General features: G+C 37.0%; 1 protein-coding gene across 1 annotated transcript in view; it reads right to left on the reverse strand.

Moving 5' to 3' along the window:
- The window catches only part of SYTL5 (synaptotagmin like 5), a 148,527-nt gene that overhangs the window by 71,513 nt on the left and 63,046 nt on the right, over positions 1-13,968 (reverse strand). Inside the window, exon 4 of the mRNA XM_020979637.2 lies at positions 1,814-1,929. Within this exon, the coding sequence (XP_020835296.1) occupies positions 1,814-1,929 (116 nt within the window). The remainder of the gene's footprint in view (positions 1-1,813; positions 1,930-13,968) is intronic.

Raw genomic sequence — 13,968 nt, forward strand, 5'->3', positions numbered from 1 at the left:
ACTACTGCATTGGTAGAAAAACTATGTTCTTTCCATATAGACCTTAGAATAAACACAGGAGATCTGGGGTGCAAATTGATCCTATCTACCTGGAAAATGAACTAGATAAACCATGAGAAGTGACAAAAGGGATGGTTTCAGAAAAATTTGGGAAGAAAAAATAATGCAGAATGAAGTGAGTAGATAAGGAAGAACAATTTTTTACAACAGCAACACCATTGTAAAGAAAAACAGCTTTGAAAACTAAAAAACTCTGATCAATTCAATGACCAAGCACGATTCCAGAGGACTGAATATGAGCCATGCTACCTAATATACTGAGAAAGGCAGAAAGCTAGACACATTTGGGACATGCTTAGTGTGGCATTTTGTTTTGCATGTCTATGCTTATTTGGTGCAGGAGTTTTGTTTTTCTTTCTTTTTTCAATTGTAAGTGGAGAGGGGATGAGAGAAAAAGGAAGACTAGAGATAAGACTGCCAAAAAAGAAAGAAAAGAGGGTTACTGAGGCATATTTTTAATTGCACAGAAGAGAAAAAAAGGAAGGACAAAATGAAGCTTAGAGAAGTAAGACAATTTTGAAAGTTATATACTATATTTATCATATGCTTTAAAAAAGCAAGCTATGTAATAAAAATTAACAATTTCATGGACAATCTGTTTTTTCTGTTCTACTATGTATATGTAAAAGTTGATTTTACTTAGTATTTGTTAAAGCAAACTTTTTTTTTAAAAAGAAAAGAAAATGAACTCGGAGATACACCACTTGCCACTGCTCTGTAGAGTGCTGGTCATGCTCTTGACTGTAAGTTCATTTCCATTGGGTAGGGCAGTTATTAACAGACAGAATAAGTATATCAGTTTGATCTTTTCCTGCCCTCCATCTCTCCCCAAAGTGTTCTAGGATCCCTTGGGTGCAGCTTTTGGATCCATAAACTAGCCTTTCCAAAAGTCATCCTTGGCATTTGCCTAATGGCTTGTGGGCCCACTTTGGGAAGCAGGAAAGCTTTGTTAAGAGAAGTTATAATGACTGGCTGTTGAACTTAACCTTTACCCACCTCCAGTCTTTTTTTGGCACCGTGCTAAATTCCTGCCATTTTATTAGAAGATCTACCCCAGGAAAACTCACTGGAATTTGTTCAGACCACTGAGCACATTGTCCTACAAGGATAATCAACTCTTACATGAGAAAAAGAATGAATATCATGTAGATAAATTTAAGGGATATGACCCATCTACTACTACAATTATTCTTCTTTTTATATAGGAAATATACTTTTGGGAAGAAAGCTTAAATACTATTTTTGGTGAACCAGATTACATTTTAAATATTATTTAAAAGTAAAGGAAGAATTCTCTCTAAAGAAACTTTGTGGTAAATATTTCTGTAACCAAAGAATCCTTTCCTGGTAATAATCACCAACTATTCCAGATTTTGTAAGTTTCAGGTTTTGTATTTTGACATTTCCCAAAGAGAGGAGCCCTTAAGGTCAAATATGAGAGAATATATTGAGGACAAAAAGGGTTTCAAAAATCAAACCATGAAGATGACAAATGCCCTATTTTGAAATCTTAGTGTGTCACACATTGAAACACAGCAGACTTATTATGTTGATACTTTCTTCTCTGCTATGAAATGAACATTTAAGAGGGGAAACATTTGACATACTTCATACTTTCAGGCTTTAAGATCACCTAAGTGATTAAAGAAGTTCAATTCTGTGCTCATTAATTGTAGAATAGAAAATGTAAAAAGCCAAGCCCACTAACTTTACGATTATTTTCTTGAAATTAATATTCAAAATGTTAAATTACCTGGACTCCTTCTTAGAATGGACTGTCTGACAACATCTGTTCCCAGAATGTTGGCTTGTTTGAAGCGCTTTGCCCGTTCTTCAAAAAACCATTCACCTGTTACAATCCTTAGCTGCCTATAGAAGGAGGGGGGGAAAAGAGTATGTAGGGAAACAGTAGAATGCGATGAACTCATCTGGCTAGATCTTTTTTAAAAATTATTTTTATTCATTTCATTAAATATTTCATAATTACATGTAAAAAAATTTTAACAGTCATTTATTAAAATTTTGAGTTCCAAATTCTCTCCTTTCCTTTCTTCCCCCTTCCCAATTTGAGAAGGTAAGCAATTTGATTTCAATTATACATGTCAGGTCATACAAAACATGTTTCCACATTACTAACTAGACTCTTAACTCTCAAATATGTAGCCAACTAACAAAAACCATTTAAGATGGCCAAAGCCTAATATGAGATATACATAGATGCCAAAAAATTACTCTGTGGAACCAGAATTTTAATTTTAGCAATTATCCAATAGAATATAAGCTCCTTGTGAGTAGGAATTGTTTCTTTTCTTTCTTCTTTTTCTTTTTTCTTTCTTTGTTTTGGTCTCCTCTAACTTATGGCAGATAATAAATGTTTATTGATGAATTGACATCAACCAAATATAAATAATTATTCTGAGCAAGAAGGAAAGCAAGGATTTGATTCAATCCAACAAACATATAAGATGAACTTTAAAGCTTCTGTGTTTCCATTTGTACCTAGAATACATGCTGCAAGCCTCATCTTTCTCATGAGCTCTCTTCTTGTACCACTAACTACTTGCTCTACATTATCACCTGGATGACCCATAGGCATCTCAAACTTGACATATCCAAAATGGAACTCATTATGTTTTCTCCTAAACCCACACCTCTTCCTAATTTCCCCATTTCAATCAAAGGTACCACCGTCCTTCTAGTTACCCAGATATACAACCTTGGAGGCATTCAAGATTGTTTATTTATCTTTATTTTCACTTAGTGCCCTCTCCGTCCATTACTTGCTAAGACTTTATGCCTCTATCACACCTTCCCCATCCCTCCCATTCTGTCTAGTCCCATGATCAGTGCCCTAGATCACACCCTAATCACCTCTGCCCCGGATGATCACAATAGCTTCCTAATTGATCTTCTTGCTTCCATCTTTCCCTTCTCTAATCAACTCTCTATGTAGCTGTCAAATCAATAGTCTCCAAATACTAGGCCATTTTGCTGTTCAAGAAGCTTCAGTGGCTTCCTGTTGCCCCTAAGAAAAATACAAACTCCTATGTTTAACAATAAAAGTGTTTCATTTGCTCCAGTCATGCTCCAATCTATTTTTCCATACTAATTTTATAGTATTTTCTCCTTATTCTACATCTCCCACCTCTGTGCCTTTTCAGAGATGGTCTCCCATGCCTGGAATGTTCTGTTTACTAAGCTATGCTCTTTGGAATCCCTAGATACATTCTTACCTCTCATCTACAGGAGGGCTACTCTGATCCTCCCCCCCCCCCAGTTATTTGTATTCTGCCTAAAATTATTTTGTATTTTTTTTGGTATTTTTTATATCTTTATCTGTATACACCCCACCACCCACATTATCAAGATCCTTGAAGGTAGGGACTATTTTCATTTTTGACTTAGAATTGCATAAGTGCACAATTAGAATTGCACAATGCACGACACACAGTAGGTACTTAACAAATGTTTGTTGAATAGAATGCAAAAATTGTATATTGTAAATCTAAAAAGACAAGAAAAGCTTCAATTGTTATAACTCTCTTGGTAAATAGCTTACTTAAATATATTATTTTGTAGTTTATAAAACACTTTCCTTGTTACAATCACGTGAGTTAGTACAAATGTTATTTCTTCCATTTAAAAATTATGGAAACTAAGACCTAGAGAGTTTGTGTAGCTCACATGGCTAAGTTCCAAAGTCATAGACCAATGCTGCTCTACACAAGAGGTGATGAATTTGCAAAACTCCCAGTAGTCAGAAGCAGATTAAAATGTAAATGTAATTTAACAAAATAAGTAAAAAATACAATACAACCTAGATAATATGAATTTGTGGTTTTCTAAGTTAATATGTGGCCTGTTGGGATCCATTTTTTTCTTCTTTTTAGTATTTTGTTTCTATTTTTCCCCAGTTACATGTAAAAACAACTTTTAACATTTGTTTTTAAAGCTTTAAAAACTTTGTTTTTAAAACTTCACACAAATAAAGTCAGATCTAAATAACTGGAAAGACATCAGTTGCTCATGGGTAGGCCGAGTTATTATGATAAAAATGACAATTCTACCTAAGCTAATTTATTTATTCAGTGCCATACCAATCAAACTACCAAAAATTATTGTATAGAGCTAGAAAAAAATAATAACGATTCATTTGGAATAACAAAAGGTCCAGAATATCAAGGGAACTAATGAAAAGAAATGCAGGGGAAGGTGGCCTAGTCTTACCAGATCTTAAATTCTATTATAAAGCAGCAATCATCAAAACTACTTGGTACTGGCTAAGAAATTGAGTAGTAGATCAGTGGAATAGGTTAGGTATGTAAGACACAGTAGTCAATGATTATAGTAATCTACTATTTGATAAACCCAAAGACCGCAGCTTCTGGGATAAGAACTCACTATTTCACAAAAATTGCTGACAAAACTGGAAAAGAGTATGGCAGAAACTAGGCATAGACCAAAATCTCACACCATATACCAAAATAAAGTCAAAATGGGTTCATGATTTAGATATAAAGGGTGATACTATAAGCAAACTGGGAGAACAAGAAATAGTTTACGTGTCATATTTATGGAGAATAGAAGAATTCATGACCAAACAAGAGATAGAGAACATTATGAAGTGCAAAATGGATAATTTTGATTCTATTAAATTGAAAAGTTTTTGCACAAACAAAGCCAATGCAACCAAGATTAAGAGGGAAGAAGAAAACTGGGAAAAATTTTTTTCAACCAGTGTCTCTGATAAGGGCCTCATTTCTAAAACACATACAGAATTAAGTGAAATTTATAAAACTTTTCAGCCATTCCCCAATTGATGGGTATCCCCCCTCAATTTCTAATTATTTGTCCCCAGAAATTAGCTGTTATAAATATTTTTGTACATTGGGATCCATTTTTATTTGGTTTGGTACCACATCCTATTTGGATTGGAGAGGAATCTATTCCAATACCAGAAGCATTCTCATGCAGTATGTAACTAACCACAGAATTTCTCAGATCTAAGAATTCCAGGTCTGAGCATAGTACTGTGACAAATTAACAAATACACACAAAGAGTCACATGCCAGAATATGCTGCTTCCTTCAGGGCTTCCCAATTTCCCTTGTGGATATATCGGCAAAACCCAAACAGAATTCCTGTTTGGAAGAACTAGGAGAAAGCAACGACCACTTGAGGACTTAGACTCTCACCTCTGTACCTAGGGACATGGTGTCAGCTTCTGGGGGAAGAGGGAGCAGGGGCCTATGTTCCTACCACCAAGGCTACAGGGCCAGTCAATGGAAGATAAGGAAGTTCTCCAGACGCTGCAGGACTTTCTATTTCCAAGTGCTGTCTTGGATATAAGGTCTGATACTGGTACCATCCAATTTCCTATTATCCTGCTACCTTTTTCTCAGAGACTCCATGATGCAGGCTTTAGGGAGCTGGGAGAGAGCACATGGACTTAATATATCTGTGCTCTTTACTTCTACGTCCTAAGGCTGGAGAACATAGGGAAGCTGCCCAATGAAGATCATTCCAAGGTGGGTGATAGTTAACCCCCATAGACTGCTGTCCCAGCCTAACACCAGCCAAATACATTCCACACCTTGTGCACCTGCACCACTCATATTCACCTCATGGTCTCCTAGTTCCAGTTAGCATCAAAATACCCTGCCACCTTAATGATCATTCAGGAAATCCAGCATTACATACCTCACCCAAACCCAACTGGCTCTAGGGAGTCCAAAGGAAGTAAGCACTTTGAGACTTGGCTTCTACTTAGTCAGTTATGATTCATTCTTGAACTGATGATCTCTTGAGCAAAAAATCCCATATTTGGGGGATGTTCAAGGCAACCCGGCCAGCTAAATTGGGGATTGGAGGTGTTGGTGTTGGTCAGGATTTTTTCGAGGAGACACCAAGATTGACTATATGGTCATAAGGGCTAGGATCCTCTAGGCTTACCTCTTCTGTACCAGAAGTAAAGAGGTCCTGTCCCTCCCCTACTCAACTGGGACCCTAAAATCTCACCACCATCTTTCTTTCAAAGAGGCTATTTATATTTTTAGATGATTCTTAAAATTTTATTTTCTTTTCCTCTTGCCCCACAACTCTGTGCTACGAGATGTGGTAGGATGGGCAAAATGCATTTTTTTGGAAATGTACAAAATTAGGATCTGTTCTGTGTCTTTAGTTACTAAAAAAAAAAAAAGAATAAAAACAAGCCACAAGAAACTCTAGATTATCTTGTTCAGTAGGGTATGATAAGAGAATTTCTGGCTCAACTTTCTTACTACAATTTACTTAAGATGAACAGGTCATATAACTGGCTAAAGTCTGCAAAATCAAGCTGAGATATCAACTATAGCTCTAGTGTTTACTGATTAGTTTCCTGTTTTGCCTGATACAGTTCTTCCCTGTCTGCCATCTGTTTTTGTTCTGTAAATCATTATCCCCCCCACTCATTTGCTCATTGAAATTCCATTGTACTCATTCTGCTTATGTAACTAAAACCTATGTAAGGTTGCTGAAACTGCTGTTAAGGCTCACTGTTTTTTGTTTTGTTTTGTTTTGCATACAATGAGTCAAGCTCTGAGTTTAATAAACTGTTTTTTTATCATATCTCTGTATCATTGATTGTATAATTGGCAGCAGTGTCTATCAATAGATCCTCAGATAATTTTTGTCCTATGAGCCCTAAGTTCTGCAATTATATGTTAGTTAGAAGAATGGGTTAGGGCTGAAAACAAGGTTCTCCTAGTCGAAATAAAGTGAAGATTCTTTTCTACCTCATTCCAAGCCGTTCATTTCATAAAAAGAACATAGTATGTATGCCTTTAATCCAAAGTGGTTAGGTCCTTATTGTTCTCAGAAGCACTGAGCGGGTGATGAGCCTCATAAATAGTTCAAATATTCTCCCTTGATAGTAATATTTATGCCAAACTGTAATCTATCTAAACCAATAGCTTAAATGAGTATGAATGTCACTTTATTTCTGAAAGTATGTATTAAGCGGGGTGGAGCCAAGATGGCAGAGTAAAAGCAATGACTTGCTTGAGCTCTCCCCCCGAACCTCTCCAAATACCTGTAAAAAATGGCCCTAAACAAATTCTAGAGCAGAAGAACCCACAAAAAGACAAAGTGAAACAAATCTCCAGCCCAAGACAACCTGGATGGTTGATAGGAAAAGTCTGTTGTGCCGAGCTAGAAGAGGAGAGCAGTTTAGCCTGTGTTTGGATCTGGGTTGCAGTCCTGGGTAGTGGTCGTAGGGTGAGGAGGAGCACTGGTGTGGCAGAGCTTCTGGTGGCAGTGTAGAGCCCAGTTTGCAGAGACACCCCCCCCCCCCAATGGCATATACAGAGAGGGAATCTTCCTCACAGTTCCAAGGCAGAAAAGAGTGCTTGTGGTTACTCACAGACCAAAGCACAGGCCAGAAAAAGTGTAAACACCTCTCCTTTGATAATACCACCTTGGAAGAACTGAAAATTTACAGAAGCATCTCTGAAAACAGTTGCACAAAACCCCTGGAGCTTTGGACAGTACACCTGCCATACTGGAAGCAGAGCCTTACCTTAACAAAGAGTTAAAAAGTCAAATAATTGGCTGGGATCATGAGCAAACAGTGGAAAAATTCAGACTACAGAATCTTACTCTGGTGACAAAGAAGATCAATACATACACTCAGAAGAAGACAGCAAAATCAAAACTCCCACTTCCAAAACCTCCAAGAAAAATATGAATTGGTCTTAGGCCATGGAAGAGCTCACAAAGGATTTTGAAAATCAAGTAAGAGAAGTAGAGGAAAAATTGGGAAGAGAAATGAGAGTGATGTAAGAAAATCATGAAAAATGAGTCAACAGCTTGTTAAAGGAGACCCAAAAAATACTGAAGAAAATAACACCTTAAAAAATAGCCTAACTCAAATGGCAAAAGAGGTCCAAAAAGCCAATGAGGAGAGGAATGTCTTAAAAAGCAGAATTGGTCCAATGGAAAAGGAGGCCCAAAACCTCACTGAAGAAAACCATTCCTTAAAAATTAGAATGGAGCAAATGGAAGCTAATGACTTTATGAGAAATCAAGAAACTATAAAACAAAACCTAAAGAATGAAAAAATAGAAGACAATGTGAAATGTATCATGGGAAAAACAACTGACCTAGAAAATAGATCCAGGAGAGATCATTTAAAAATTATTGGACTATCTGAAAGTCATGATTTAAAAAAAGCCTAGATATCATCTTTCAAGAAATTATCAAGGAAAATGGCCCTGATATTCTAGAACCAGAGGGTAAAATAGAAATTGAAAGAATCCACCAATCACCTCCTGAAAGATATCCCAAAAGGAAAACTCCTAGGAATATTATAGCCAAACTCCAGAGTTCCCAGGTCAAGGAGAAAATATTGCTAGCAGCCAGAAAGAAACAATTCAAGTATTGTGGAAACACAATCAGGACAACACAAGATTTAGCAGGGATCAGAGGGCTTGGATATGATATTCTGGAGGTCAAAAGAACTAGGATTAAAACCAAGAATCACCTACCCAGCAAAACTAAATATAATCCTTCAGGGGGTAAAATGGATATTCAATGAAATAGAGGACTTTCAAGCATTCTTGATGAAAACACCAGAGCTGAATAGAAAATTTGACTTTCAAATACAAGACTCAAGAGAAGCATGAAAAGGTAAACAGGAAAGAGAAATCATAAGGGGCTTATTAAAGTTGAACTGTTTATATTCCTGCATAGAGAGATATTTGTAACTCATGAGACCTTTGTCAGTATTAGGGTGGTTGAAGGGAATTTTATACACACACACACATACGTATATACACACACACACACACACACACACACACACACAGACACAAACACATACATATAGACAGAGGGCACAGGGTGAGTTGAATATGAAGGGATGATATCTAAAAAATAAAATTAAGGAGTGAGAGAAGGTTGTACTGGGAGAAGGAGAAAGGGAGAGGTAGAATGGGGCAGATTGGGGGAAGGGATATTCAGAATGAATACCATCTTTGGGTGGGGGGAGGAGAGAGATGGGGAGAAAATTTGGAACTCAAAATCTTATGGAAGTGAATGTTGAAAACTAAAAATTAATTAATTAAAAAAAGAAAGTGTGGATTCAGATATCAATTGTATCTACTGCCTCATGTAGAATCAGTTACGTTGAGAACTCACCTACTAATAAAAATAGAAATGTTTTCAGCTTGAAGACAAATATGGGAATTAAGAACAGTAATAAGTCAACTAGTTTATCAACTGGACAACAGTATAATAAAACAGAGGGTGCAATCTTCAAAAAGCGATGTCCCAAGATACCAATCCCCTTCCTTTTAGAACTCTAGAGGACATTCCAGAGGTGAGAGAATCAACTCACTCTTTACTTTCTCGATGTTGTAGGTAATGATGGAAAAAGCTAGAAGGTGAATTTGGTCACCATTATTTGAGGAATAAAGGAAAGAGGGAAGGAATAAGCATTTATATTGTGTTTACTATGGACCAAGCACTATACTAAGTGCTTTTTATAAATATTATCTTATTTGAATCATTTTTTGCAGAAGCCTTTAAAACCACTGGTCAGGAAGACGTAGATGGAGCAACTTAAAATTGGTCCCCAGTGCTCTCTTTGACATGTGTCTTGACCTTTCAGGGACAGATAAGATACTGCAAATTATAATTTATTCCAAAAATGGTTTTGGCTCAAGTTCAATAACTACAAATTTGGTTCTCCTAGATGTGTACTGGTGACACTTATACTTCAGAACTCTGACAACAGGCTGCAATGTCTACCTGAAAAATCAGTGACGTTTCCTTGGGTGAGGCCAAGCCTGAGGCTGTGCTTTTATCCCCCACTGTAGACAGAGAGGGAGAGAGAAGCAGTCTACCCATACCAGTGTAGTGCCTGAGGCACATTGAGGACTAGGTAGACGACAACCAAAGGATAAGATGCCTCTTGGAAGGTTGGGTAGGGGGAAGAGAAGTTGTGGCACTATAAATGCCAAGGAGGAAGCTGTGTATCAGCAGAAAAGGAAACAGAAGACAGACAAATAAAGAAAAGACTCTTTGCATGTTCTTAATCCCGTGATACAAATACATGGTTTAGATCCTATTACATTTTGTGTGAAGTGCTCTGAATTGTGAGTTTGATTAAAAGTATAGTTAAATTAAAATAATTTAGTTTATTCAATTTATTAATATAATTAATTGATTTAGATTTAATTGAAATTAAATTAATTGAATTAAAATTATGATTAGATTGCACTAATTATATTGCTGTTTAACCTTTACCAAGTACCAGGAATGTGGCAAGTACAGATTCTCTTTCCCATTACATACTGGGCCTCCTGAACCTAGTAGGCAAGGATGCGCAAAATGTGCAAATTGCTGTAAATCATTATGCCTAGATTTGCTAGAGGAAAAAAAAAGAATTCTGGTCTTTACCTGAAGTGGCAAGGGTAATGACTAAAAGTTCATTTTCTATATTTCATTCTCATGCCTTTTGAGACATTTATAATAGAATCCTTTCTAACCAAAAGCAACCCTGTTAGATTTATATATAAAGTTATTCTACTACACCAAGTGCTAGGTGGGCCTCAGCCAGAGGAAAGTGGTTAATTAAGTATGGATCAACAAAGAATTCTTAAAAAATTTTTTTTTATTATTTTTAGTTTTCAACAATCACTTCCATATGAGTTTTAAATTTTTCTCCCCCTCACTCCTCTCTCCCTCCTCAAGACGGTGTACAATCTGATATAGGCTCTACATATACATTCCTGTTAAACATATTTTCACATTAGTCATTAAACAAAGAATTCTTAAAAGAATAACTTTCTCTTTCTACATTATAAACTAGAGATAGCTCTGAGTAATATAACCAATGTATGAGCCCCCCCCCTTTTTAAGGTCCCTGAAATATACAAAAATTTCAAAAGATGAATAGATTGATGGATGAATGAATAATAAATGAAAAAGCATTTATTAACCATTTATTTTTTCTAAGCATTGTACTAAGCACTGGGGTTACAAATATAAAAGAAAGACAATCCCTACCCTCAAAAAGCTTATATTCTAACGGAGCAGACAAAAAATAATTGGGAGTGTCAGTCATGGAAGGGAATGTCTGTGTAGTTACAGGGATGAGGTATTGATCCATAGTACAATCCAATAATATGTAGCTTCCAGAAATAACTGATAAAATCAATTTGATTATTGAGGCCAGAACAAGAAGTGAAAGGACAGGAAAGGGTATGTAACAGGGCAGATGGCAAGATGGATGGTTGTAAACTCCATGTGATGTGAATAATCAGTTAGTCTCCTGGCTTGGCTAGCAGAGTGGGCTGGTTGAGTTAGGGTTAACCTGGGTCCAGGGCAGGAGTTTCTGAGTTGAGTGTGTTACCTAATCCAGGGATTGGGGACATTTTTACAGGAGGTCCAATCTAAAGGTCCTGGTACAGGGGGAAAGAAGAAGGGTATCAGGAATAGAGGGCTTACCACCTTAATTCCTTATCTTTCTCTTGTATTTGGATTATGAAGAGTTACTAGTGTCTGATACTGAAATTTCCAAGTGATAGCAAAGGCCAGTCATTCCCAACTTTCTTCTCTCTACATCTGCACCTTACATATGCGACATCTTTCCTTTTTCAAATTCACTCTCCATTTAGAGCCCTCTTCAAAGCTCATCTCTACTAAGTCTTACAATCAATCAATCAATAAACATCGATGATAAGTGTCTACTATGTGCCAGGAACTGTGCTAAAGACTGGGGATATAAAAGGAGGCAAAAAACAATCCCTGCCCTCAAGGAGCTCACAATCTAATGGTGGGGGAGGCAACATACAAGCAAATATATAAATACAAACTATGTACAGGATAAACAGGAAATAGGAAGAGAAGGTGATGATCAACACTATCGAAATTTGCAATGGTCAAAGAGAATGAAGATTGAGAAAAGGCCATTGGACTTGGCAACTAAGAGATCATTGGTATCTTTGGAGGGAGCAGTTTCAAAATGATAAGATCAGAAGCCAGACTTTAAGATGTTAAGAAAAGAGTGTGAGAAACGTGGGGATAGAAGGGTCAAAGTAGAATTTTTTCAGGGTGCAGGAGACATGGGAATGTTTGTAGGCATTAGGGAATGGGTCAGTAGAGAGGGAGAGATTGAAAGTGAAAGAGTGGGGATGACAGAGGGGGTGATATCTTGGAAGAGAATGGGTGGAATGGGATTCCTTAGCAGGTAGAAGAGTGGGGCTACCTCATCATGTGAGATGGGTGATGGAGGAGATTGTAGCAGAAGGTGTCTGAGTGATAAGTGATGAAGAAGTGGAGAGAAGAGGAAGCTTATGGCAAAAGGCCTCACTTTTTTTCCTGTAAAACATGAGGCAAGGTTCTCAGTTGTGGGGGGGAGGAGAGGAAGGGAGAACCATGAGAGGCTTGAGGAGGGACGATTAACCGAAATTGAGAGCCTATTATATAGATTTCCAACATTCTCCTTACTAAAAAGACATAAATTCCACCTGACAAAATACATATTAACTTCCCAATAATATATTTGCCTATGATTCTCCATTTTTATGTATCTTTTGTATTTTTCTGGGTTGAATCATAGGACAGGATCATTGGAGCTGGGCAAAGAAAAATGTCACAGGTCCCTCTCCACTAGAGGATACTGTGTACTTTTTGGTGGGTAGAGTTCATGTGAGGAGATAATTACTAACAACAAAGCTATAACTACCTATTAATTGACAGGGCCTCTCAGGCAACACCAATATGAATTTCTCATTCATTACAGTTTTATTTGTTTGTATCTCATACCTCCATTAGGATGTAAACTTTATAAGGGCAGGTACTATGCCACATCTAAATTTTATACCTCTCCCAGCACATAACATTTACCTTTGTACATTGAAGGCACTTAAGAAATGTTGGTTAAATAAAAGAGTAAATAGCAGTTTCAATAATTGGCCACAGGTCCAATATGGAGCTGAGCATTCTGGCTATCTTAGTGACTGACAGTAAAAGCCTCAGCTGAAATCACCATGGCAATCTGGATCCGTTATTAAAATACCAATGGGAATGAACCAACGGGATTTTCCAAAGTCTTTTCATTCTATGACTCTTGATGGTCTTGATGTGAATTCTATATCATTGCTCTGTAATGTGACTCATAGCGTGCAGAGAACTGTGGGCACTCTTGGGTCTTACCAAAAAGGAAATGGAAAAGGAAGTATATTCCTGATGTATTCCATTTGGAGGGTCTCTGCAAACTGGGATCCCCCACTCTTTTCCTGGATGCCTTGTTCTTGCCTTCCTGTTGTCAAGTCTTTGTTTATGGAGCTGAATGAGGAACAAGGGAGAAATCAGGAGATCCTAAGATGATGGTACCTAAGATCCATCTTCAATAGCATCTGGGCTATGAAAATGTCATCTCCTGTTCTAATAGAAACACTGCACAAAATTGCATTGTAACTACATAGAGGATGAGTCATTTTCTGACTCATCTCAAGTCCTCATCAGTCAGGGCTTGACTTGCAATTTTATGTTCTATTCAATGTGGCTACAGCTCAATAGCCCTTTGGTGTTTTCTTAAAACAAGCAAGTAGAGTTTTTGGTTTGTATAGCATCATTCATTTAGAGAATTTTAGAACTAGGTGATAAAGATGAGGAAACTAAGGCCCCTTACTTATTTGTAAAGTTCAGACAATTACTGGTAAAGCCAAAACTAAACTCCTTTCAATACCCAGAAGATTCACCCTTTCAAACTGCCATTTCGCTGTCTCAAACAGGGATTTTTCTTCCAGAAAATCATGTGTTTATTAGTAACTAAGACAATCTACTAGAACCTTATTTTAAGGTCAAGTACCATGTGTCAGTTTTCATCCTTATATCTCCAGTGTCTAATGTAGGGTTTTG

Source organism: Phascolarctos cinereus, unplaced genomic scaffold (genome assembly GCF_003287225.1).
Source record: "Phascolarctos cinereus isolate Bilbo 61053 unplaced genomic scaffold, phaCin_HiC Scaffold_726;HRSCAF=1367, whole genome shotgun sequence".
Lineage (NCBI taxonomy): Eukaryota > Metazoa > Chordata > Mammalia > Diprotodontia > Phascolarctidae > Phascolarctos > Phascolarctos cinereus.